This window comes from Apium graveolens, chromosome 8 (assembly GCF_009905375.1).
Source record: "Apium graveolens cultivar Ventura chromosome 8, ASM990537v1, whole genome shotgun sequence".
Lineage (NCBI taxonomy): Eukaryota > Viridiplantae > Streptophyta > Magnoliopsida > Apiales > Apiaceae > Apium > Apium graveolens.
Genome location: NC_133654.1, coordinates 21,513,772 through 21,540,596, shown reverse-complemented (window position 1 = coordinate 21,540,596; position 26,825 = coordinate 21,513,772). Strand labels below are relative to the sequence as shown.

Here is a 26,825-nt window from a genome sequence, read left to right as displayed (position 1 = left end):
CAAAATGTGTTACATTGACCACACACAAAACATAACTAAGTATATTCTACGTCTTAGGTAAAGCGCAAAATATTTCTTTATACACCACATTGTTTGTTATATTGGTGGCATTTCCATTTTTATCATCAACAAAGATAGATAGACCTTTTGGCAATGTAACCCTACTGATTGATACATAGAACTGACCATGGGAAAAAATAAAATTTGGCAAATACAGGCCAACATTTTCAAGACTCTGGCCCTGGAATTTATTTATAGTCATCGCATAGCAGAGCTGCAGAGGCATTTGTTTACGTACCAATTTGAAGGACAACCTGGTGTCACTGGGACATAACTCCATACGTGGTATAAAATGGCGACTACCCACAAAAGACCTGCATATCACCTCACACTCAACACAGAATTTTAGACACTTTGTCACAATCATGCGAGTTCTGTTGCACAAACCCAATGTCTGATTCAAATTCCTCATTAGCATTACAACCACCCCAACTTTTAATTTTAATTCATGTAGTGGCAATCCTGGTATGTTAATAGCATTTAAATACTCTACAGGAAATGCTGAATTAAGTTCGTCTTCACTACCTCCAAAATCCTCAGCAACATCAACACTGAAGTAAGAAAAACACTCACCATCAACTTTTTCAACAATGAAAGAGTTTAGCAGCCCAGCAGTCTGGTTTGTTGGTATCAAAATTGCTCTCTCACTTAAGTACCGAGGAACCAAGCTCTTTTCCATAAAATTGGGATAAGTACTTAAAATCATCTTCTCAACAGTGTTGTTACTCTTCATATCACAAAAACATATCAGGAATTGTTATGGCATCATCATTGTGCAGACCTTCAGGTGCTGCAACCTTACCCTCTCCAATATCAAGAACCCATTTGCCGAAAAGTTTCAATTGTTCAAGCTCTATATTGGAATTCCCTTTATGTAATCTTATGTTTTGTTTCAGCTGGAAAAAATTGCAAATATCCCACAACCGCGAACGTGTAATGACAGCTGAAACAACATCATCTCTTTCACCAAGTGGGATCACAGGCAAGATTTGTCGAAAATCACCACCTAATACGACGGTGATACCACCAAAAGGAAGCTCCAAGCGAGATGGATGAACAGCTTTCATAATATCCTTCAACGAACGATCTAAACACTCAAATGCATGTCGATGTTGCATAGGAGCCTCACCCCAAATAATGAGCTTAGTTTGCTTGATCAGTTGATTAATATCTGAATCATGGCCTATACCACATACAGAAAATTCATCAAGAATAATGGGAATTTTGAACCTTGAGTGCGCAGTCCTCCCACCAGGCATTAATGTTGCTGCTATTCCAGATATTGCTACAGGAAGGACAATTTCGCCCTCTGACCGTAATTTTGCTATGAGAGTCCTCCACAGGTAGGTCTTCCCACACCCCCCACTGCCGTAAACAAAAAAAAGACCACCATCTCCACTGTTACTAGACTGAAGCACAGGATTGTGCACTTGCATTTGTTCTTGGTTACAACTCTGCAACAACTTTTCATACTCAGCTTTCATCTGCAACACATCGCAATTGGCCTCTTCGAGTACCAAGTTATTGTTGCCAAAGTTCAAGTAACTGTCAGGAGGCTGAGGTAACTGATCAAAAAATTTCAACGACTTCCCAATAGAACGAAACAACTCGTGAATCTCTACAAAACAAAAAAAAGTTTATTTTTCACATAATCCTGACATAGGTTATCATTGAGCATAACATTAATAAGACAAATAACATAATATGACAATTAACATACCACTGAGGGCATAGAACTCAAGCTGCTTTTCATTAAGAATTAATTTATCGTTCTTTACTAATCTGCGCCGCCTCAACAAAATATCCTCAATCATATGTTTCCAGTGACAACTCCACAGATTTTTAATATCAGTCACTTTGCAGTTTACAATAATGTGAACAAAAAGTTATCGGATCTGGGGAGGTAAACCACCTTTCGCACACTGAGATAATACCTCATGCCACTCATTGTCGTCCTCTAGCAAACCATATTCTTTGCAAGCTTCCCGAAAAGTATCAAAATGAACACCATTAACAGTCCTAATACTTTTAAAAGAAGTCGCACCACGTACTTTAGTAAGTAACAATCTCAAGAACCAAGACTCACCACTACTGTGGTGTGTGTAGCAAATCCTCCCAATCTGAAATCCTCGTTTTCTTCTATTCCACTGCCTTGCACTATCATTCCACACGTAATGTTGTGGTATCTCATCATAAGTGTATTGACGTGCATCTTCATCAACACCATTAAGCTGGAAAAATGCTTCAAGTTTACTTTGCATGTACTTCTCCTGGGCAGCAACCTTGGCCAGTGACTCGTTGGCACGAAAAGTGCAATTCCTCTGATTTGGAAGGTGAAATGGCAAACGCTCCACAGAAATACTCCTGTGATGAATTGCAAAACCAAATATCATGTATGCAGCTTCAGCCCCACACAAATATCTACCATCAAAATATGCACTTCTCTCATCAACAGCATCCTCAGTAGAATCGGCTTTTTTCCTCCGTTTCCTCCTATTAACTTCGATTATGGCACGATCATAACCTTTTAAGCAATATTTGAATAGATATTTCAAGTTGCGTGCATGACAATAAATCTCCACATTCATATGGCACTGATATTTGACTAATAAATTACGATTATATGGCACGACCCATCGATTGTCCAATTCAGCCTTACGAACATGAACTGAAATATCTTGTTGGTGACGCCGGTATATAGGAAACCCACTATCATCAAAAGTGGTCTTATCACAATACCTAGATAAAATTGTTTATAAATCAATATGATTTTCTAAAGCAATTAATTTATGCAAAATCAAGAATGAATACCTCTTTGGAAAATGCCTAATACAACGCATATCTTTCATACATGCACATTTTGGATTTTGCAATCCACAAGTACCATGAATCATGAATTCTTTCACAGCTGCATAACCAACCGGATCCAAATCAGGGTCCAGAATCTCTGCACTAACAAACCTGTCCATATTCTGTCTCAGTTTTTTTTGAAGCACTGTCAAGCCAAATCAACATGTGAACGTGCGGAAGACCTCGCTTTTGAAACTCAACAACGTACATAACTGGCACAAATCGCAGAAATATGAATAGTACGTAATAAATAAGAAGTAATATTAAATCCACAAACATAAAGTAAATTTCACATGCACCTCCGCTATAAACACCAAAGTAGCCATTTTTCTTTATGTATTTCAAAAGTTGATCAAGCTTCAACCTAAACACACGAGTAATAATGTCCGGACAATTTGCTGAATCGCAGCCTGGAAGATACTCCATCATCTACAAAATTTCATCCCATAGCGGATTTCACATCATCGTAAGAAAGATGTCAGGATGACCCACATAACGACACACAGCCAACACATCCTGAAAATTCTGTTGCATGTAGCGCTTCGAACCAACAAACCCAGCAGGAAGAATGACGCCTTTACCAACATTGGACGAATTAGAGTCACCTTTGCGCACAGAGTCACAAATATGGCTATACAACTCATTGCGTAGTATAGTCTGATGTTCCCGGAACCACCACAGTCGAGTTTGTTCTATTGACGAAAATGCATCAACTAAATATTGCTGAAATAGTCGGCCACCGAGGCGTGGTGTCATACCTGCAAATTGAAATATGGACATTAGTTAGAATATAAATTTAATGCTACAAACCAAGAAAATAATCAGCAAAATAAAATTACCAATATCAACCTCAAATACAAACCTTCATTGCTCCTAACATGCAACGTATATTGATAATCATCCTTCATTGACAAATAACCACGAGACCGAGTTGCATTTTCAGCACCCTTAATGAACTTAATTATGGGGTGAAAGTCGTCTTCTCCCCGTGGGAAAAGTAAAGGATATTGCAGAGCCATCAATTTTGGGTGAACGTATGATGCACGCACCAACCCTTTAATTTGATCATCAATAACTATATCCCGAAATCCACAGGTATCCTCCGTATCACCCACAATTATACCTGCTACCTCGTTACTTGGGCCAACATGATTCTCACGCCCGTTTTCTGCCCTAAAAACTTTAAGTGTAACCTCGAGATCAACAATTTCACCACTCTCAAATCTGTCACGCTGCTGTTGGAACTTGTGAACCAGTTCATTGGTTTCATCCAACATGGTGATAAGCCCCTGAACAAAATCACTATCAACAGATGTCTGATCACCAGGATTAACCCACCGTAACCGATTACTCACCTCATTCGCAGTATCGTAAATGTACAACTGACAGAATTTTGGCGTTTCACTATCATCTGGAATCAAAGAACCAAAAGCATGATGATTTTGACCATTCAATCTATAAATATAAGGACCTCTCCCCTTATTTATCGAATGATCTATATTACCACCAGTTGAGGTAAAGCTAAACATACAATTGTAAAGCCTTATCATACGTGGAAAGATTGGACCTCGGACAGAGTCATTATACAATTCCAAAAGGTACTGCGGAGTAGGATGCACCTCTGGCAATTTAACGGTCCTCTTCATACAACAGAGTGAAAATATAGGAGGACCCTTAGTCACATTCTTATTCACCCTTTCTTGTTTCCACATTCGAGCACTGCACTTTGAGCATATTTCAGAAGGTACCCCCAAACTGGAATACTCTTCCGGAATAAAGCGCTTGGAACGTCTCTTATTCCTGCCTGGGTTCAACTGAATCATACCTTCTTCTGCAATTGACATACATAACAAAAATTGATTAAACTGAAACTCGGTGATACATGCATCAGTAATATATATTATGTCTCCGAGCAATAAATACCAAGGCCTTTATCAATTTCATCAGACTCTTCACGAGAAGAATAACCTCCGATGTCACTGAAATCCTCTGCATTACCATTGAAGTTCCCAGAACCCTCAGAGTCAGAACTAAAGAGATGGGGCATCTCAACATTTGAACCTGCAAAAAGAAGAGGAGTTTATCTTATAATACCCAGCCCCCAATTTCATAGCTAATGTGGAGTACACATAGAATGTTACCTTCCAGGAAGTCATCAGCAGGCTCACTGTTTTCTATTGTATGGGATCTAAATAAAGTTCGACCAAAGTCACCGGAAAATTCACATCTCTTCCTCTTCACATATGAAGAATGCACATCAAATGGTAGTGGAAATTCCTCTGTAATATTTGAACTCCAATACGCACCTGCTTGATTGCAACAACATTTCAACAATGCAAAATTAAAAAAACTGAAATAGAGCTTGCAGCACATTGAGGCAGGTTAACTCACCACTATCAGGAGTGTGCAAGGGCGCCTCTCCACCAAACAAAACTCTAAACGATTTTGATGAAGGAGTTCCCACTATATTTCGTTCAGATGTGACTTGCAGAGAAACTTTAGTCATCCTCTATTTGCCCTTAGATTGTACACTGTTACTGGTAATATGGGATAGACGATCACGTACATCACTTGCTGGCAAATCTTTGTAATATTTCTTCTTCGGTTTTACCACTTTCTTCCGAGCATAACCCCCAATCATATCCTCCGACGAAAACAGATGCCATGATTTTGGTTTAGTACTGGCCTATTACATTCAGGATGAGTTATAAGAAAACAGACGATAATGAATTTACGAAGCACAAGACTCGAACATACCATTTTTGGAGGAATCACTATGAAATATAGGCCCTACGGGATGATCAGTTCTCCTCCTGAAGAAATCACTCTCCAATAGATAGCTTGTATATCTGCATTTGACTAAATTGCTTGGGCTGAACAACCAATAAAATTATATCTAACCATTCACTAACTGGGAAAGCTTACAGAAAAAGCTTTAAACGAAGCACAAGACTCGAACAACTAATAAAATTATATCTAACCATTCACTAATCGGATTTTTCAAAAAGCCCGGGCTTTTATCTGGGTCGAGCCAGGCTTTTATTCGGACTTTTCGTGTTTCAGGCCGAGCCGGATTTTCGAGAAAAAAGGAGGCCTATTTAAGGCCCGCGGGCCGGACTGAACCAGACTGGATTTTTTTCCGGATCGAGCTTTTCAAGTTTTTTCGGATCGGATCGGATTTCGGGGTTCAGATTTTTTGAACATCTATTTGAGCGAGAGCGACAAAATTTAGCAGAATGACCATAACGATCACATAGTTGACAGCGGAGAAGAGATCCATTAAAATTGGCATTATAAGCAGTCGCCATACATTAGAATGAGAATGAGATTGTGGAAATGATGGACGCCACGAAGATTGTGATAGGGGCGTTTTTGAGTGACTTTGCGCAACGGCAACTGTAATGGGAGGAGGAGCTTGGGCGATTTCAGTATGTTTTAAAAATAATTCATGATCTAGTAGTTTTTCATATCTTCATATGAAATCGGAGGCTCACGTGCCCTGATGGCACCCGCAATAGTATAAAACTCCTTCCCTAGTCCACTAAGAATTTTGACAATGAGCTCATCATTGGTTACTAGAGAGCCCGCGGTAGCAAGTTCATCTGCTAGAGAACGGATATTACGAAGATATTCAGCAACTGAGCGATTGTCTTTGGTGACATGAGCCAGTTGATCGCGTAAACTAAAAATCCATGTCTGTGATTTATTGGCGAAAGCGGTATGAAGTGATTCGTAGGAACTTTTTGTAGAAGCAACATTGGCAACAGTCGAAGCAAGAGGAGGATCAACAGAAGCTAGCAATGCATTTTGGACAAGTTTATCCATGATTAGTAATCTTTATTAATAAGCGAAACTTCTTTTTAAGTGATACTTTAGTTTCACTAATTTTTTTGGTCACCACCTTTTGGTTTCATATCTTATGATTCATGTTATAACTCCAAATGTATTATTTTTTTATCTTTTTTTATTCTTATATGACTTATAATTCTATATGTAATATTTTTACCCGTTTTTTGAATTTTAGAAGCCATAATTTTTTATTTTTTTATAGGTTTGAATCCTATTTTTAATTATGTTTCAAAATAAATAGGTTCATAAATTGGCCCAACTAAATAGTTTCTGAAAAATATAAACCATGACCAAGAAAATAAGTCATGTGGTTAAACTGGAATATTTTAATTTAGAATTTTTTAATTTGTTGGTGGAATTCCATTTTAGTAAAAAGATATGGATATAATTTGTTTAAACCGTATTATGATTACAAATTTATTTTCGGATAATTCTAAATTATTTTTTCATAGAGTACTTGATTTCATCTTAGTACAGTTACGCCGTATTTTGGTTTCACTCATTAATAAGCGAAACTTTTTTTAAGTGGTACTTTGATTACACTTATTTTTTAGTCCCACCATCTTTTACTTTCAACTTTTATGATTAATGTTATAACTCTAAGTGTATTATTTTTATTTTTTTTTCATTCTTATATCACTTATAATCCTATATGTATTATTTTTACCCATTTTTTGAATTTTAGAAGCCATGTTTTTTTATTATTTTTATAGGTTTGAATCTTATTTTAAATTATGTTTTAAAATAAAGAGGTTGATAAATTGGCCCAAATAAATAATTTCTGAAAAATATAAATCACGGCCAAGTAAATAGGTCATGTGTTTAAATTGGAATTTTTTAATTCGTTAGTGGAATTCCATTTTAATAAAATGATACGAGTATTATAGACAATGTATTTGGCTTCACCCCTAAAAATAAAAAATTTGTTCAAACTATATCATGATTACAATTCTATTTCCGTAGAACTCTAAATTATTTCTTCACAGAGTACTTGATTTCGTCTTAGTACGGTTACGCCGTATTTTAGTTTCACTTATTAATAAGTGAAACCCCTTTTTAAGTAGTAATTTGATTTTACTTATTTTTTTTTATTTCACCACCTTTTGTTTTCACTTTTTATGAGTCATGTCTTAATTTCAAGTGTATTATTTTTTATCTTTTTTGATTTACTTATATAATTATATATATATTATTTTTACCCATTTATTGAATTTTAGAAGCCATGCTTTTTATTATTTTATAGGTTTGAATCCTATTTTTAATTATGTTTTAAAATAAATAGGTTTATAAATTGGCCCAACTAAATAATTTCAGAAAAATATAAACCATGACCAAGTAAGTAGATAATGTATTTAAATTGAAATATTTTAATTTATAATTTTTTAATTTGTTGGTGGAATTCCATTTTAAGAAAATGATATGGATATTATAGACACTGTATTTTGATTTCATCCCCGTAAAATAATAAAAATGTCCAAACCTTATTATGATTACAATTCTATTTCCGTAGGACTCTAAATTTTTTCTTTATAGAGTACTTGATTTCATATTAGTATGACCACGCCGTGTTTTGGTTTCACTTCTAGATTTTTATTTCATGTAGATAAATATGTTATTTTTAACGAAATATAGATTGTTCGAATCATATTATAATTACGATATTTCTATTTTTCATAAAATTATTGTTTATTTGTATTAAAATAATAAAATGGAATCATTTTTATGTCTTTTCAGACAACAGGGACAAAATAAGGTCGAGTTTATTGTACTAATAAAATTTGAGTAAATAAAAACTACATATAATTTCAAAATAAAAATTGTAATAATTGCAAAATTTTATTTATAATATATTTTAATTATAATTTAGAACTAATTTCTATAATCATTATTTAATATTGATATTTTGATCTCGGGCTAATGATTCGCACGAGTTATCAACTATATCAATAATAGGGAAATCTATGAAGTAAAACATTAAAACTAAAAATTTATTTATCACACATATGTAATATATGTGAATTTTAATAATAATAATGATAATAATAATAATAATAATAAGAATAAGAATAAGAATGAGATTTGCATTAGGATAAGAACTAGTGATTTAATATATGTGCTTATTAGAAAAGAAAAATGATTAATAACATTTAGTTAATATAAATTTTATTTTTTATAGCAATAGGACATTTAGAAAATACATAAATATACAGGAAAGAATGCCCAAAATACACCACTTTCCAGCTTCAACTGCCCAAAATACCCACCGGCGGGAAAAATGCCCAAAATACCGACAAAATGCGCATTTGAGAGATGCGTATTCTGATTTTCAAATTTTTATAAAGAATGTGCATGTCTGACATGCGTATTCTAACAGTCAATACGCATGTCTGACATGCGTATTCTTTGTAAAAAAATTGAAAATCATAATACGCAAGATAATAATACGTATTTCGTCGGTATTTTGGACATTTTTCCCGCAGGTGGGTATTTTTGGAAAATCTCCCCAAATTGTGGGTATTTTGGTCACTCGCCCTACATAATGTTGTTTTAGCCAAACACAGAGATCTAATAGATCAAACCCTAAAGTGCTGCGCTAGGGAGAGTTGCCGAAACCAAAATAGAGGAACGGAGTGGCGAGTTCAAAATATAAGATATTGCTTTTAGGTATTACATCTAACTATTATATGCAAGACATAAAATTAATTAAGATAAGTCATTCAATTCATGTGCAAGTGATAGTGCTTCTATTTAATTAATCATGTATATATGCAAGGCATCACATCAGGGCAAGCTATGGTCTACGTTAGGGCTGTAATTCGAGTCGGGCGGCTCGTGAGCTTACCCGGCTTGAACTTGTTTAAGTGGGCTCGACTCGGCTCGTTTAGTTAAACGAGCCGAGTTCGGGCAGAAGTTCCGGCTCGTTTAATTACCTCAGCCGGCTCGACTCGACTCGTGAAATTAAACGAGCCGAGTTCGGATAAGAGTTTTTGGCCGATTAAGTGTAAAATTAAACGAGACGGCTCGCCCGACTCGTTAAAATCGGCTCATTTAGCTAAACGAGCCGGCTCGACTCGTCTCGTGAAATTAAACGAGTCGAGTTCGGGTAAGGGTTTAGGCTCGATTAGTTAAACGAGCTGGCTCGGCTCGACTCGATTAATATCGGCTCGAATAATGTCTGGCTCGAAACTCGGCTCGCTCGGCCCGAATTACAGCCCTAGTCTAGGTGGATGGCCATAATTTTAGTATTATAATTAATTTGTTATTAAAATATGAATTTATTTATAGTTTAACCAAATAGAAATATCTGAGAAATTATGTAGGTGTATTTAAATTCAATAACTAGAGTCAAATCTTGAGACACCGCAATGAGTTCGTAATTTAGATTTAAAATTGTAATATTAATAATTCCTAATTAATAATTTGCATGATTACGGTGAGCAAGTAAGTAATAATATATATAAAGATTAAAATATGAGAAAGTTTAAGCTAGAGTTAATTAAGAGCAAACTTATATATTTTTATTTTATTACCTAACAGAGGCCACGTGCAAATATATATCATTTGAATTGTGAGAGTGCAAACTAGTTCACATCATTAATCTTAATAACTAGATTTTTGTCTTGCTTTTTATATTTAATTACATTAATATGGTATGTTGTCAATTTAAATAAATAGAATAAATCAAAATCAATATAATATAATATCAATATATATTTAGTTGCTAATCTTTAGTAATGTATTCAAATGATAAATTATAATTTTGTTATTAGGCGGGGATTCGAGAATTTAGTAAGGTGGTTTGCAAGTTTCGTTAAACTGCAAGATTGTAATTTTCGAGGTACAGATTCTTTCCCCTTTTTATTCAGCGCCGATCCTCTTAGCATTTAGAAATATTTGATTTGTTCAATTCCTGCTCATTCAATATTTAATTTGACTTTTTCTGACTTCCGAAAATTATTTTGAAAATGATTTAGAAAATCTTAAATATTTGTTTATGCGATTTTCAAAAATTAGTTATGCGTGTAAACAAGTTCACATCAATAACCTTAATGGCTAGATTTTTGTCTTGCTTTTTATATTTAGTTACATTAATATGGTAAGTTGTCAACTTAAATAAATAGAATAAATCAAAATCAATATAATATAGTATCAATATATATTTAGTTGCTAATCATTAGTAATGTATCCATATGATAAATTATAATTTTTTTATTAGGTGGGGATTCGAGAATTTAGTAAGGTGGTTTGCAAGTTTCATTAAACTGCAAGATTGTAATTTTCGAGGTATTCTTTCCCCTTTTTATTTTGCGCCGCTTCTCGTAGCATTTAGAAATATTTGATTCGTTCAGTTCTTCTGTATCCTGCTCATTCAATATTTGATTTGACTTTTTCTGACTTCCGAAAATTATTTTAAAAATGATTTGGAAAATCTTAAATATTTGTTTATGCAGTTTTCAAAAATTAGTTATGACACCCTCTATTTTGGAAATCTGAATTACTTGTCTCAGGTGATTGTAATTTTTGCAAGGATATTTTATTATGAACTTTTAGTGTGATTTAGGGTATGCCGAGTTAACCCGCTGTAGGGGTACTAGTACTACAACCATGTCATTGCGGCACCAGTGACATGATACTTCCGTGACAGTGTGATTTGTCACGGCGTATCCTTCTGTTAGCTCTTGAGAGTAGTTTTTGCGCATTTGATATTTGTTCAGGATACATGGGCGCACTCAGAGTTTGATTTGTGGTTTGATTTATGGTAAAGTTGTATATGTCGTACACGTTATTCATTCCGTTGCACGCATTAGGTACCCTATGATGTGTGTATCTGTATATGTTCTGATCTCAGTATGAAATATCCTAACCCCTCGTTGCGTCAGCCTTACTTATTTTAAAAATTGTTGTTTTATTATAAATTGCAGATTATTTATTTCTGATCTCTTTGTTTTATAAACTGTATTCCAAATCCGTACTAGGCGTTTGACTCATGCCGTATTCTTTTTCTAGCAGGTGCTTAGGGGAATATGAGACTGTGTGATGGAGGGCTGCCCCATTTCATTGATTAGGATTTCCGATTTTATCATTATCTAGACTTAATTATTTATTTAGAGAATTCGATATTTATATTATTGGTTTAGACAGTTTGGAGATTCAATATTATTTTGGAGATTTTTAGATTGTTGAATTATTGTTTAGAAATATATTAGTGCTCTATTTGCAGGTTTATGGACTTTAAGTAATATCTCATTTTATTATTAAAAAAGGGTGTTGCAACATACAACAATCACAAGTGAAGGGAACGTAGTCACAAAAAAGTGCTATTGAACCGAGTTAGGGCTGAGCAATCGATCAGTTCGGTCCAAAACCGGACCGAACCGAATAGACCGAAAAACCGAATTATCATATTTCCTTGGACCGAAATTGTAATATGGATCGGACCAGACCGAACCGAAATAATTCGGTTCGATCCGGTTTTGGACCGAACGGACCAAAGTTTTTTTTTAAAAATAAAATTATATTAAAATTTTAAACCAAAAAATATAAAATCTAAAATATAATTAAAGTAAGGTGATATATAGAGTTCTAGGAGTGTATAAATACAATTTTAAATTAAAATTTATGATTAAAATTTTTAAGATATATGTAAAAGATATAATATAAATTTATAGTATTTATGATTTGGTCTATTCGGTATATTCGGTCCGGACCGAAATATTTTTTACAAGAACCGGACCGAACCGAATTTTATTTCGGTCTATTCGGAATTTTCTAAAAAATTAGGACTGAACCGACTGTTAGAAAATTAGGATTTTAGAGCTTAATTTAATTATGTTCTTGATGTTAATCCTAAAATCTAATTATTGTAAATTGTTCAATGATATTTGGACTTAAATTTTCATGTATGGTTTTAAGAATTTTCTTAATGAAATCCATATGAAATGAGAGTTGAAAGTAGCTTGGAAAAGCTTGGAAAAATTTGAGAATGTTTGTCCCACATTGAAATAAATAAAGGGGGTTGTGTGCTTTATATGGTATTACCCACATGAGTAGTATACAACTACTAAGGTGTGTGATGGTCCATTGTGTTGTTGTGTGCTTCACGCGCGCACACACACACACGCGCGCCCCGCCACGCCACGCCACGCACCACACCGGACCGGACCGGGTCGAGTCGAAGGGCGATTTGGGCGAATGTCTCGGCGTCTCGCGTACGCGAGGTGACCTGGGCGAGGATTTTATTTATTTGAGAATTAATTTTAATTCGAATTTATTTATCAGTGATTGGATTATTATAAATTGTTGGGCTTAGTCTAAATACCTTGAACCTGGACAAATAATATAATCTGATCTGTAACTGATGAATAAAATCAGAACTTAAGTTCTGATATGATATCTCAGAACTTAACTTAAGTTCTGATATCAGAACTTAACTTAAGTTCTGATATCAGATCAGAAATTAACTTAAGTTCTGATAATAATGTGGGTTTTAATGGGTGTTAATGTGAAAAGCTGTTACAAGTAATTTAAATTCAAAATCTGATCAGTTTTGATTTTTTATTAATGAAGCAGTTTAATTCAGACATTAAGTGTGTGGACAGTTTCATTTTTTCCTCTCCTATAAATAGAGGTTAAAGTGAATGTATTATATACACTACATTCTCTTCTCTTCTCTTCAACCTCTCTGCATTTCTTTCCCAAAAGTCCTGAAGTGCTGATATTTTCCGGCGACTGAGGTGCTGGTCGAAGTGGAGCTTTTGTTGCTGCTGTTAACATAAACTCCGAGCTGTTTTATCCTGGTGGAGATATTGTGCGCATCCCAAACGCAGCAGGTAGGGGCAATATTCTCTTCAAGAGCAGCCAGGACTTCGAGCAAGGCCTGGTGACTCAGCTGTGATCATTTTTTTGGCATTTTGTATCTGTGAACCTTTATTTCAGTCACTGTTAAAAGCTATGGTTTCGGGTACATCTTTCTTTCTCTCTTCGTTATTTCAGTTACTGATTTTGTTTACCTGCATGTTTTGTTTTGTTAACTGTGGTCTTGGCCTAAACTTCCTAAATTCTTTATACACTTACTTCTATGTTACTATATTTGTTAGTGAGATTTACAACACCGACTACATCTTATTCCAAAAACAGGTACATACACTTTCGAATCAAGGACAAAGAAAAGGAACTAGGCTCTCAGGTGAGCGTTAAAACTTGAAATGGAACTGTGAAGAGAAATGCTCATCAGAAGCAGCATCTATCGAAGCTGCATTAACCTTTTGAAATTTTAGTTGTCAAGCTGCAACTTGTCGCCAAGCTGCAACGTCTTGTCCCCGACAGCAACTGCAACTCTGACAACCTAGTAAAAAACAAATAATCATGGACAAGTATACAAAATTTGAATTATATATAAGTTTGAGTAAATCACGGTGGTGTGGCCAACGTATACACTCATTTTCAAAATATTAGCCAGATTTATAAATTTACAAAATTGTGGCTAAATTTCCTTCCCGTCTTTTAAAAATGTGTCTCCCGTCAAATATAGCCTAATGGCTCTAACGGAGCAAAGGGTATTTTTGAATTTTTTTATTTATAATAAATTTCTTTATCCATTTAATTATCTATCATTTTCTTCACTTTTTTGTCCTTTTTTCACTTCGGTTTCTGCCGGTCCTCACTTCAGCTTTTCATCATCATCATCTTCTTTATTTAGATTTGGGAACACCATCGCCACCATAGTGGTTGCTTTGCCTTATTCCTGCTGCGCACACAAATCTACTCAACACACACTCAGCCTTATCTCTAAGAGCACCCACAGTGGAGAGGCAGCCTCTTTTTAAATTTAGTGGACCCCTTTTAACGTACAGAGAGTGCCTCTTTTTAAATTTAGTGAACCCCTTTTAACGTACACCTAAGTTAATATGTCCCTGAGAATCAAGTGGACGAGTTTGTCCAATGGAGGGTCAGTTTAGCCTCCTTTTAAAATTATTTTTATAATATTTTATACATCTACTTATATATATATAAATGTATTAGTTCTCTTTTATTAAATTTGATTGCACTAATTTAATTATACATTTTCATTAACTCGACATTAACTTATATATTTAATTTGCAAATATAACTCGATTGTACTAGCTTAAAATTTTAATTAAGTAACAATTTGAAAATTATAATAATCAAATAAAAGTGATTAAAATTTTAAATATGCTAATTAAATAAGACAAAAAAACGTAATTAACTCCTCTCTTAGATATGAAAATTGATGATTTATATTTTGTGAATTTGGATTTTGATTTGAAGATGGAGATTGTTTGGATTCATTTTTTTGCAAAAAAAAAATTAGAGTACAGAGTGTGAAAAATAAGGTATAAAATTTGGTATTTATAGAAATAAAAAGTTTACCGTTTGAAAATATATTTGTTCAGTTCCTAACATTAACATAACCGTTGTTAGATAAAATAAATTGTAAATGAAATTCAGACCCTGACCCCGACCCAGTTAACCATCTCCAGCCACTTTCAAGTGTCTCATGCAATGGTTATTTTATAAAGTGTCCAGTCATGTGGAGCATTTAGTGTCCCCATGCAGTCAAGTAGCCCCGCACGCACTGGGGGTGCTCTAATCTCTCATACTGGGGGTGCTCTAATCTCTCATACTAAGCCTCTCAGTCCCACTTGTTTTCCGATAAACACACAAAATACACCCACAACATAAGCACAATATCATCCATCTGTCTCTTCCGTCTCCGATCATTTAAAACCACCAAACCCTCCCCAGTTCAAAAATAATAAAATCCCTTTCTCCGTCTCCATCACCTACCACCACCGCCGTTGCCATCGGCCGATGGTGGCCGCCACCGACACCCCCAAATTCTCCAATTACCTCCAAATTTCCGATCAAATCCATTACAAATCCCTAAATTTCCAATCACATCCAGTGATGTATAGTTTGTATGTATTGTTGTTGTTATTTAGGATTTAGTCGTTGACGACTTTTAGGGTTTTGACTTTGGCGAGAGATGGAGAGGGAAGGAGTGCGGCGACGATTAGGAGGAGGAAGAGAAAGATTAGGGGTGAGATTCTAAATTAGGTTGGAGTGGATGATTTGTGGGGAGGAGTTGAAGTTGGGGACGGGGACTTGCAGAGAATATTATATATTTTCATTATTTATTTTTCTTAAACACATAAGTATTTTTACCTTTATACCCCTGTTTTTTACGTTTTTTATTTGGATTAATGGTGCGAACTTAACGGTCTTGACTGGAGGGACGTTTTTGAAAGGCGAAAATGAAATTCAGCCACTATTTTGTGAATTTGAAAGTTCGGCTAATATTTTGAAAATAAATATTTTGAAAATGAGTGTAAACGTTAGCCACACCCTGTAATTTACTCTATAAGTTTTGCTTTATGCCGATTATGTCAAGTTATAAATTTCGAATATACAATATTTGAACAATTATATATAAGTTTTATTCTATGCTGATAATGTCAAGTTAAATTTCATGAATAATGTACCTTGTAACCGCAGTAGCCTACAAATTGGAAGCCAACACAGGTGGCTTCGTAGATTGAGGATGCAAATTGCGAGAGAACAAACGCAATTGCTCCGACAACGGTCACTGTAATCATGAGCCTGGTAAATGCAAACTATCAGTAATATCCTTCACAATATTCCAAAGTACGTAGTTGGAAAATACAAAGAAGTGAAAGAACTGAAGATCAGAGGCGCATACTTGTATAGAAGTTTAGCATCGGATAAGCTGAGTTTGATGAATTCATCGAAGGTAATGAAATTAGAGGAAATGTTGGTTGTGTAGGCACTGACCGATACGAGCAAGCAAATGAAGGTAATAAACACTTTCGCCATGGTCTGTATCCGTAATCTGAGTACAAACTATGCAATCTTCTGCTAGGATATTTGCGTGTTCAAATATTTTGTGCAGATTGTTCATGTTATATATAGTAGCAGCAGTAGTAGTAGTAATTGAGAACGAGACTAATTGAGTAATATGTATTAGTTGTTTGCTTGATCAATAGGTTGGCTGTTTGTTTTCAACGGAAAATGACTATGTAGTTGACTTGTGATGTGCTTGCAGTCTAAACTTTATACAACTTGAAAGAAATTATGAATCTACTTTGCCCACAAAATGTACTAGTGTCGTATTATAGCAACTGGGGTGTTTATGTAAAGTCGAAGAAGCATATGAATGTCAACACATTCCGCATTTAGTCCAACCATCAAGGTCATGTATGTTCTCTCAAGTATGTCACCAGTCGACTGGTTCTTTCCCCGAAACGCGTACAGCATGCAAACTATGAATGCTTACTCGACAAATTTCATTCATTCCCCTCCCAAACACCCATTTTCACCAGACACCAAACTAACAGAGCAAGAGCAACCATGAATTACAACTCGTCAATAAAACGTATATCCATTAGAGGGATATCGTGATTCCATATTCTCAGTCTCATGAGAAACCGAGCAACTAAACTTAGCAAGTACAATTTACACTACACCCCATGACTGGAAATCGGAAGAATAGTAGAATACGTGGAATGCTGGTTACATGCAGGCTTTTTGTGCATCTCTATAATGCAGCTTTGCCATTATTGTATTGTAAAGATATCAAGAAATACTTGTGTGCTGTATAAAAAGAAATGTCTATTATCTTTATATATTTAAGCAGCATCTATGTACAAAGTGAAAATGCAACAAATGCGCACACAAACTCTCCAACATACAAGTTTTGTACAACAGAGTTGCATGTATCGAACATTGGGCTTCTAAAATTCATAACAAAACAACCGGAACCAGCCAACTTCGTGAAGTCGCTAGTCAAATTCACTTAGTTACTTAAAAATTCCTTGCATTAAAATGACTGATCACCTCACTGCAATAAACCCAGTAAGTATACCAATGCTACATAGTAGAAACAGGACATAAACCAAGACAATGTACCTTCTATATTAGTTAGTCAAATATACTGACAAAACTAAAAACTGGCCCATGTGTCTACCACAATCCTACTGCCAAGAGATTAGGCAAAAAACCACATCTTGATGAAAAATGCCAACCCATATTGCAAGACACATGCAGCAACCAACACCACTGTTAGATCATTCATCTGCGAATAAGACCTTAGATTTAAAGTGACAAAGCTAGCTGATGCAGCACCTGCAATGAGAATGATGGTCCACCGGATAAACTCCACAGGTATAACCAATAAGAACTGCATGTAATACAAGTAGAATATGTTAGGGGAAAAAGGACTTCAAATTTCATTAATGATCTGTAAATTTTCTAGCCTAAAATGTGTACTGTAAGGTTTTGTATCTTGCAAAAAAGGACCAGGTACAATAACTGTGTAACAAGGTAACACGTAAAATTCTATATGTATCTGGAAGGATTGATTGGCCCTGGTCCCATCGGCAAAGAAATAAAAAGATAGGAAAAGATGCAAGAACGTGGGCTGACAAGAGTGTTATATACCGAAGTCATCCACATATAATGACGGTATATATTGTCAAGGAACCAGTTACTCTAAAACCTCAAGGTGTTAGAGAATGGCCCTTTCCGGGATCTTATATTATTCTAACACCCCCCCTCACTCGAGAGCCCATTTATGGGTCGAAGAGTGGATCACGGGCGCCCATCTTTGGGGTATAAATTTGTCTTTCGTGTCCCTCATAGATTGTGAGAAATATTGGGGGTGGCAGGGATCGAACCTGAGTCCTCTGCCAGCCTGAGCTCTGATACCATATCAGTCTGAGCTCTGATACCATGTCAAGGAACCAGTTACTCTAAAACCTCAAGGTGTTAGAGAATAGCCCTTTCCAGGATCTTATATTATATATAGATGAGTGGAAGGTGTGGGAGGCACTTTTAGTTGAGGAGATGTGCAAAGAGGCATCAGGAATGTACTATGATCTGTGAACGGGGCCTACGACCTAGAAACTATGATAGGTGGTTTTGGGGGGGGGGATAGTTCAGTAGACCAAATGACCAATGGCCCAGCAGCGACAAATAAATATTGTTAGTCACTTTTAGACTTGAGTATTCAGAGAACAAATATTGACCAAGCACGAATAAAATATTTATCAGGTGAAGGCAGCAAAAATAGGGTCAAAATAAATTAATTCGTTTTTTTATAAAAACCTTGTAGGTTATAAGTGTAACAAGTGTGAAGTTCATGTTTTCTCAATAATTAAGCTACTTCTTTTACTAAATATTATCATGAAGAATTTGAGAAATGAACTATACTAACATGGTCCACACACCTTTTAGCATATGCATATGCACACACAAAAGTATATAAGTTCTCTATTATTTAATAGATAACTCAATTCAATTTTTTTGTAGAGTTTCTCATTGTTTCTTCTTTAATCTTCCGTTTCAGCTGCTTTCTAAATGTAAATAAACCTACTCCAGTAATGAGGCTCTAACGAAATGCACCTACATTTATCAAATGCAAAAAAGAATCTAAAGATACTCCTTCACAGACCTGCAAGGGGCAGGCTTGGATAGAGCTTAAAATGAAAATTATACGCTCTAACATACAACTTTAATGCTTGAAGCCAAATTCAGCCTTGTCAATAGAGGTTCAAGTACAGATGTATAGATATATTTCGATTGTCAAAGGAAAATATAGAAACAGATTGAATTGATACTTACAGAGCTGAAGATAAAGATGGAGAGAGAGTATCCCCACATGCACCAAAAGCGTACAAGGCTGACATTTGAACCCAGATACTGGAGCAAGAAGTAGAATACCATAGGCACAAGAAGTGCATAACCATAAACTGCGCCTGCTGCCATATTGATATAGCTGACATCAAAGTTCCAAGAACTATTGCTGACACTTCTTTTTTGCATCAGATATGTTGCACAGTTGCCAAAGGAAGCAATCACAAATACCAATGTAGTGGATATCCAGACAAGCCCATAGCTGTTACGTAAAATATTCAGCACCACAACACAAAATTTATTAAGTTAACAATTATGGCATTAGTGTTGGGACACAGGCACCATGCGAGGTCTGCAATGTAGATATTTATTCTAAAGCTACCGCTGGTTACAAATTGCACATTCAAATCTACCATTTCATGACTGTTCTGACCGTCTCGTAGCATTTTAACTCCATCATGCTATCTAATCAGATGACTGATTCCTGGTAAATTTCCCCTACCGTAGAACACACACATTTCGAATATATTCATATGTAATTTTAACAAAATGTCTCATTCTTATCAGTTTATTGAACATGCCGATGAAGGAATATTATTGCGTGCCATCCACACAGAGGTGCTTTAGAGCAGGGTTGTTCTCAAAACAACCTAACTACTGTATTCACTTTTATAGGGTACTAGTTGGTAACCCGTGCGAAGCACGGGTCCGAAATTAAAAATAATAGTATCACATTATTATTTGCATAAAACTGAAACATAATCCTGCAAAATACAAATCTAAATATAATACATAAAATGTTGTTAAAATATGTAGTTAAAAAAGTCGAAGTTAAGTGTAACTCTAAAATTTTAACGTATAGTTCTAGTTATGGATGCACCTAATTATTTACTTATATAAATCTGACATGTTAACTTACTAATACAATTATTTTAAAGTAAACCGACACTTGGATGTTCAGCAACAAATAAAAATTGAAAGAGAAATAAAATTTACAGAGAGTAAAAGTTAATTTTTGTCCGTTGAGATTTTATTACATAAAATTTTAAAAATAGTTGTATAATTTTTTAGTGAGTACCAAGATTTAGGACCTAAACATGGTTTCCTTATTAATATTGATAGTTGATAACCCGTGTGACACACGGGCCTTATAAGTTATTTTACTTAATTTAACGTAACTTAATAAATTTTTAATATAATTTACAAATCATTTAAAAAATATTTTTATTTTATAAAGTAAATAGACGATTGAATGAACACTAACTAAAAATAAAATAAAATTTATAAACAATATAAGTCGATTTGTGTTAAAAACAAAGTTTATTGAGAATAGAAGTCAACTTATATCAGATAAGTACCAAATTTGGTACTTTGGTACTTTTAGCACCAAATTATACATTGTTTCGCTTATTAATAAAGAGTATATATATATATAGTATACAAGTTCATTATAATAGTGCAGAACTTACAGATCAGGATTTGCGTCAATCTTACTGAAAAAATCTCCACTTGGAAACAAAGAACTAGTCACTCTGTTCAGGACAACATCTGTATCTACATTGAAGTACTGCGTGTATGATGAGATGCTAAATACTCCTTTCCAGCTGTTTGCAGATTGCTGTCCATCACCCTCTGCACATACAAGCCACAACAGTAAGAATAACGTTCATATATGTTTTTGGTCAACGAATTACTGAAACTTGCAAAACCTTATCATGCGTAGTGTTAGCTTCAAAGCAAGTACACATAAATAAAAATGCTGACGTATTATAATTTTTCCCCTAGACGTGATGGCAATAGAATCATGGCTAAAGTGCCAGTTATTTTTTGTTAAAAGATATACGTCCTAGAATTTTATAAAAAGTGTTACAAACTAGAAGAAGCTAGATTTTTCTTGCACAAGATAAAAGCTTGAATCAATTAATGAAACCAAGTTAATACCTAAACATTGTCATGTAATTCATAAAGTAAGGTGATTAAATTATTTTATCTGTGTTGCCTTCATCATCAACAGCAACAACTCGGTCCCATAGCACTATTCAAATGATGAAATTTTAAGGATGACGAAGATGTTTGATGATTCTGACATCGAATATATTTTTAAAGTTGCAAACTCTTCGAGAAGAAAAATCATTAATAACGGCTGGTGGTTTGAATATGCCCATGATACAAAGAAGTAGCTATAACAGATTGCATTGGAAATAAAGAAAAGATGCTCTGTTTCCTGGTTTTTAATATGCATGCAAGGTGATAGTCAAGTGCGTGTCTATTATTAAATGTGTTTTAGTTAGAGTTCAAAGAAAAGAATCTTACGATTGTGCAGGGAGAAGGCAATTGTCAAGAAAGATATTGCTTGAGTTCATATGCAAGAGACATGTACACATTGCAACGATGCATGTGAAAAGGTGAAAGCATTATACAGTAGCAGTAAGTCGAACTCAGTAAAAAGGCATAGATTGTAGGCTGGTAAATCATTTAGACTAGTAATAAATACAATGATGCAAGGCATGATGTGGTGTTAGTTTGCAAGCATGCATGTAAGGCTGCTCATATGCATTGTAATTGTATCAAATTTAATTTGTATAGACATAGAAAAGAGATAGAGTTGTAGCTCTTTGAGAGAAGAGAAAGAAGGTTGTAGCATGTTGTGCGTGTTACAAAATAAAAGCTATAACTCTGTGAGTAATAATTAAACATCGTGAGCTTTATTATTGTGTTTCCATTATAATTTGTTTTGTTAGGACTACTTTTTTTCTTGGCGTTGCTGTTTTTCTCTTTTGGAGCTTTATTATCAAGAATGATAAATTCTATCATCCAAAATATCTACATGTAAAATAGATGTAAAATACATTTGGTTTAAAAGCACATATCCAACTAGAATGCTTCTGGATGTTGCTGCTGTCGGAGCCATAAATATGGCGGGCTCTATTAAGTGGAAAGAAGGCAACAATTGGTGGATTGATGTTAGCAATGAAGTACCCGGGGACTGATGTAAGAAATGAAGCATTCAAATTAGAGCCTACAAATAAGACATCTCGGCAAGCTTATTTATTATATTGATTGAAGTAAAAGTTATATCAGTTTAGAGAATAATAAAAAACTGAAGCTTGTCTCTTTTATCAAAGTATAGCCTTGTAGTCTTATGTGAAGCAAATAAAAAGCTATAGCTTTTAAAGAAAAACGCAAGCGTTGTTTTATTTCAGATACAACATACGAAAATAATTTGATTGAGCCATTGACATCCAACAAGTAGTGTCAGAGCAAAGGATCCATTTATGAAAAAAAATGAAGGCAAATATGATTCAACTGTAAAATGTAAATTCTGAAATTGACAGATGCAAGTTACAAGAACTGGATCATATAAATAGAGGTGTTGCTCGTTTCCTATGATAACTGGGATATAGTGGAAAGAGGGCATAACGAGCTCATAATTGCATTGTGAAAGCAACTCCTAATCTCTTTAAACTTTTACAACTTTAACGCCAATCGTTGTAAGAAATTGGCATGCTGAGATGTCTAATTCATAAGCTCTTACATGACTGCCCCATCACTAATATCAATCTGCCAGTTGTTTATTACAGTTAATGTAGCTCACAAAATTCATGGATTTCAAAACCAACACCCAAAAGCATTGTAGTTGGGCACATAATCGGCTTCTCACCAAATTTGTAAATACACCAAGCATCTGACATATTAAATTAAGATATATTGGATAACAGAATGTTTGATAATGAAACACTCATTTTTTATTGTCACTCACAAAGCTACAACTTTTACTTTGTTACACAACAATGCTACATCCTTCCTTTTTCTCTCGAAGAGCTCAAACTCTATTTTCTCTTCCTTGTATCTATTAGAACTTCACTTCAGTAAAATTACAATGCATATAGGCAAACCTTATTTACAGGCTTGAAAACTTAACACTAACTCATCCCTTGCATCATTATATTTATTACCACTCTAAACAATTCACCAACCTACAAACGATGACCAGTTTTTTTACTATTATCACTCTAAACAATTCACCAACCTACAAACTATGAAAAATATTTATTATTGAGTTGCTGACTTGCTACTGTTACATAAAATGCTTTCACCTTTTCACATGCATTTATGCATTTACACAAATCGTCGCTATATACATAATATGCACAACTATAAGACTTCTATGTTTGAGATCCAGCTAGAAACACCACTTTATTTAATACACAGTCACTGACATTTCTCTTTTTTTCATGCAATCGTGTATAGCTTTTTGTGTGTGTATTCATGTACATCTTCAAACCTCTAGTTATTATCAATATTGCTCCTCGAAGATTTTGAAGTTCTAACACATCTACAACACATGCCACAACCATAAATGCTCCAATATTAGACCATCATGGAAGGAATTTATACAATCAACAGCTTTATCTTCAGAAACACCTATACTTACAAATACAATATGCGTCAAATTATATTACCTAGAGCAATGGACATGCCAATTAAACCAAAAATCCTAAAACAATAAGAAATAAAAACTACATTCATCATTTGTGGAGGTAACACTATTATCCTCATCGTCTATGATTGGTAGTAATAAGCTCATTTCTAAAAAGCATCTTGGGTCCTCCGTAAAATAAGCCTATTTATTTTCTCTACAACATCATTCTAAAGTTACAACGAAAGTTACAAGATGCACCAAAAAATTAGACCTGCCTCAGCTGTGAATGGTCTACTAATCTGCGAAGGCTTCTCCAAAAACCAAAATTCTAGTCATAGTGAATAAGAGAAGGTGAAACTCTGAAAGCCTATTTATAACTAAGGACAGACAAGCCAAATTTTGATCAAAGACAGCCAATTGTTGATTCATTTTGCCAAGGTATTCCAAAAGTTCGTTTTATCAGCTATTGAGATTTATGAGGATGCCTTGTAGAGGCGTTTTCGCTTCCATTATGAAGGCAAATAAATTAACTAGCTAATTATAATCTGAACAATAATCTTTTATATTTTTCATATTAATGTTCTTGTATGTTAATAACAGATATATAAGGAATTTCAATTTATTTTACTATACGTTATGATTCAATTTGGTTGAGAATCTGCATATTCACCACCAGTGATGGTGCAATGCAGCAGATTTGCTGCAATTAGGCTCCCTTTAAAAGTGCAGTATAATGATATACTTATAAGTACATACTCTGCTAAGGAGTCCAAAAGAAAATGATATCTCAGAAAACACGACATAACTATCAAAGTGGCCACTTATATGATTACAACATAGACTAGTTCCCAATAAAGTAAAGCAGATCAGAATAGTTAATCTATAAGTCATACCGCTAGGACCAGCCATAGTTTGGTATCCCTGCCGTCCTCCTCCATTACTATTCGGAGGAAATATTTGCAAATTTGCTTCAGGAACTGCAACAAAGAAATTTGCGAAAATATCATAATCAACAAACACTCAATAGCTAAAATAGATAGACGACAAACAATGCGCTTACTGCTGTGAGCTGCAGAATTAATCTTTTCTTCACTGATGACAGCCTGAAAGCGAATATGAGGTAAAAAAGTGCTATCAGTATCAGGTATTGTTATAAGACATAACTCATATATTACACTAATTCAACAAAAACTTATATATAACACCAACACATACGTTGTGGTGCCAACAACAACATACTCATAATCACGAGACTCTCATGCTCATAGGAGAGGGCATTCATGTCACAAATTAAACAAATTAATTCTCACTGTCATTTATGAAGAAGTGCATCAATATAAATTAATAAAATTAACTAATAAGAACCTTTCCAAGACCCTTAATATAACTTGCAACAATATACCACGCAAATGGAATTACAAACACGTGATTAAAAATCTATTAACCCATAAATCGCAATAGAGAACACTTGGCTCTGAATCTAGCAATCCTTAAGCAACATACTCAGTATCATCATGACTGTAACAATAAACACGAAACGAACACTAAATCAAGAAGCGTAAACATTAATCGGATACAGAAGTCATTAAATTCACATGTATTTCACCTCAATTTAACAATCAAACTAAACAACCACCTCATCATTAACAAACTTATATAATCAATCCGATTCAATGATTAGGTAACACATGTCAATTGCATATCATAAGCTTATACACACACCAGGAGAGAGAGAGAGAGAGAGAGAGAGAGAGAGTGTACCGGAACAGAGCCAAGCAAGTGGCTAGTAGGAAGACTAGTGTATGATTCATCAGAAGACATTGTGAAGAAAAACAAGATCTATGTAGTAAGAACAGAATCAATTCATTTATATAAAGTTTTAAATATTTGGATGAGAATTTTGAAATTTAGAGAAGAGACCCAAATCCTCTCCTCGTTTTTGCAGTCGTTTAATTTACTTTTGCTTAATAAACAAGGCTTTCTTCACATTTATTTAAGCTACTATTCCCGACGTTGACCGGAAATGTTATTAATTATTTTACCGCGAAACTCCAACCAGACCTGGGGCTATAGCAATTGTGGGAGCAGCAGCACGCTAACAGCTAATCAAAGTTATTAATGTGACCTTTTTTGTTTTTACAAATAAACGAAAGATATATTAAAACATTATAACACGGCCTCTGAACTGTAAACTATAATTTGATTGTGAAATAAAAAATAAATAACCGTTTTATTTTCGAATTGCTTAACACATGTAATATTCAAATTCTTTGATTTAAAAAGTATTACAATGACGTCTCGATCAATCCAACCTACACCAGTTATGGAACCAGTAGCATCACAGACCTTCACGTAAATAACATATGTAGCCCAATATTCAGAACTATTGGAGTAACAAATACCCCCAAAATATGAATATTTTTTTGTTATGAAAGGTGGGTTTTTGCGATATTCACCACCGTCTCAGATCCGATGCGAGTCTTACAGATCTTCCAAAATACCATATAAATCCTTCTCATAAAAGTTATCGAAATTCATAACAGAACACACAAAACAGCAATACATAACACAATAACATTCCAAAAACATGGGCACTGATAGTACATATAGCTCCTGGAAGGACTACTCCTAGGCCTTCAACTCAATACAGCTCCTAGAAGGACTACTACTAAGCTCCTAACTCCATATGACTCTTGGGAGGACTACTCCTAGGCCCCTAACTCCACGCAGCTCCTGGAAGGAGTAGTCCCACACACTACCGCTCCCAACCAACTCAGTCCCGCAAGCCTAACCTTGGTAAATCCCAGCACGTGAGACATTGGCTCAGGCACATGATGGGGACAACTGTCACACATCAATCATGGGAATAATCATGGCACGTGTCAGAGGATCCTCAGAACATTCGTCATCCAGTCCCGCACTGACACGTGTAAAGCATGCACTCCAGCCAGGTGTCCTCCGCTCCTAGAAC

At 34.8% G+C, this 26,825-nt stretch overlaps 6 protein-coding genes across 6 annotated transcripts; all 6 read right to left on the bottom strand.

Moving 5' to 3' along the window:
* Positions 1-46: 46 nt before the first annotated feature.
* On the bottom strand, positions 47-793 carry LOC141679381 (uncharacterized). The gene has a single exon (XM_074485881.1). The coding sequence runs from the start codon at positions 791-793 to the stop codon at positions 47-49; it is 747 nt and encodes a 248-aa protein (XP_074341982.1).
* A 1-nt stretch (position 794) lies between these two features.
* Positions 795-1,874, bottom strand: LOC141679380 (uncharacterized). The gene is made up of 2 exons (XM_074485880.1): positions 1,781-1,874; positions 795-1,678 (listed from the first exon to the last, which is right to left on the bottom strand). The coding sequence occupies exons 1-2, from the start codon at positions 1,872-1,874 to the stop codon at positions 795-797; spliced, it is 978 nt and encodes a 325-aa protein (XP_074341981.1).
* Positions 1,875-1,946: 72 nt separating this feature from the next.
* Positions 1,947-3,336, bottom strand: LOC141679379 (uncharacterized). Its single transcript, XM_074485879.1, has 3 exons — positions 3,210-3,336; positions 2,872-3,055; positions 1,947-2,799 (listed from the first exon to the last, which is right to left on the bottom strand). The coding sequence occupies exons 1-3, from the start codon at positions 3,334-3,336 to the stop codon at positions 1,947-1,949; spliced, it is 1,164 nt and encodes a 387-aa protein (XP_074341980.1).
* Positions 3,337-3,366: 30 nt separating this feature from the next.
* On the bottom strand, positions 3,367-5,416 carry LOC141679378 (uncharacterized). The gene is made up of 5 exons (XM_074485878.1): positions 5,302-5,416; positions 5,052-5,216; positions 4,834-4,971; positions 3,773-4,741; positions 3,367-3,668 (listed from the first exon to the last, which is right to left on the bottom strand). The coding sequence occupies exons 1-5, from the start codon at positions 5,414-5,416 to the stop codon at positions 3,367-3,369; spliced, it is 1,689 nt and encodes a 562-aa protein (XP_074341979.1).
* Positions 5,417-13,410: 7,994 nt separating this feature from the next.
* LOC141677110 (uncharacterized) lies at positions 13,411-16,920 on the bottom strand. Its single transcript, XM_074482865.1, has 3 exons — positions 16,481-16,920; positions 16,263-16,380; positions 13,411-14,104 (listed from the first exon to the last, which is right to left on the bottom strand). Exons 1-3 carry the CDS (start codon positions 16,612-16,614, stop codon positions 14,033-14,035), a joined length of 324 nt encoding a protein of 107 aa, XP_074338966.1. The 5' UTR covers positions 16,615-16,920; the 3' UTR covers positions 13,411-14,032.
* A 472-nt stretch (positions 16,921-17,392) lies between these two features.
* Positions 17,393-25,886, bottom strand: LOC141677109 (uncharacterized). The gene is made up of 6 exons (XM_074482863.1): positions 25,616-25,886; positions 24,915-24,957; positions 24,748-24,831; positions 20,901-21,063; positions 19,420-19,693; positions 17,393-17,977 (listed from the first exon to the last, which is right to left on the bottom strand). Exons 1-6 carry the CDS (start codon positions 25,673-25,675, stop codon positions 17,786-17,788), a joined length of 816 nt encoding a protein of 271 aa, XP_074338964.1. The 5' UTR covers positions 25,676-25,886; the 3' UTR covers positions 17,393-17,785.
* Positions 25,887-26,825: the final 939 nt, after the last annotated feature.

Bases quoted from the DNA above. Each gene is read 5' to 3' on its own strand.
- LOC141679378 (XM_074485878.1), bottom strand. From the start codon at position 5,416: ATGACTAAAGTTTCTCTGCAAGTCACATCTGAACGAAATATAGTGGGA. The intron at 4,742-4,833 runs GTATTTATTGCT...TGTCAATTGCAG, and splicing joins TGAAATTGATAAAGGCCTTG to AAGAAGGTATGATTCAGTTG. The intron at 3,669-3,772 runs GTTTGTATTTGA...TTCAATTTGCAG, and splicing joins GCATGTTAGGAGCAATGAAG to GTATGACACCACGCCTCGGT.
- LOC141679380 (XM_074485880.1), bottom strand. From the start codon at position 1,874: ATGATTGAGGATATTTTGTTGAGGCGGCGCAGATTAGTAAAGAACGAT. The intron at 1,679-1,780 runs GTATGTTAATTG...TTTGTTTTGTAG, and splicing joins TGAGTTCTATGCCCTCAGTG to AGATTCACGAGTTGTTTCGT.
- LOC141679379 (XM_074485879.1), bottom strand. From the start codon at position 3,336: ATGGAGTATCTTCCAGGCTGCGATTCAGCAAATTGTCCGGACATTATT. The intron at 3,056-3,209 runs GTGCATGTGAAA...TTGGCTTGACAG, and splicing joins CTTTGGTGTTTATAGCGGAG to TGCTTCAAAAAAAACTGAGA. The intron at 2,800-2,871 runs GTATTCATTCTT...AATTTTATCTAG, and splicing joins ATTAGGCATTTTCCAAAGAG to GTATTGTGATAAGACCACTT.
- LOC141677110 (XM_074482865.1), bottom strand. From the start codon at position 16,614: ATGGCGAAAGTGTTTATTACCTTCATTTGCTTGCTCGTATCGGTCAGT. The intron at 16,381-16,480 runs GTATGCGCCTCT...TGCATTTACCAG, and splicing joins GATGCTAAACTTCTATACAA to GCTCATGATTACAGTGACCG. The intron at 14,105-16,262 runs GTACATTATTCA...GTTTTTTACTAG, and splicing joins TAGGCTACTGCGGTTACAAG to GTTGTCAGAGTTGCAGTTGC.
- LOC141677109 (XM_074482863.1), bottom strand. From the start codon at position 25,675: ATGTCTTCTGATGAATCATACACTAGTCTTCCTACTAGCCACTTGCTT. The intron at 19,694-20,900 runs GTAAGTTCTGCA...TTTACGTAACAG, and splicing joins ATTGACGCAAATCCTGATCT to CTATGGGCTTGTCTGGATAT. The intron at 17,978-19,419 runs GTAAGTATCAAT...TATTACATGCAG, and splicing joins CCATCTTTATCTTCAGCTCT to TTCTTATTGGTTATACCTGT.
- LOC141679381 (XM_074485881.1), bottom strand. From the start codon at position 793: ATGAAGAGTAACAACACTGTTGAGAAGATGATTTTAAGTACTTATCCC.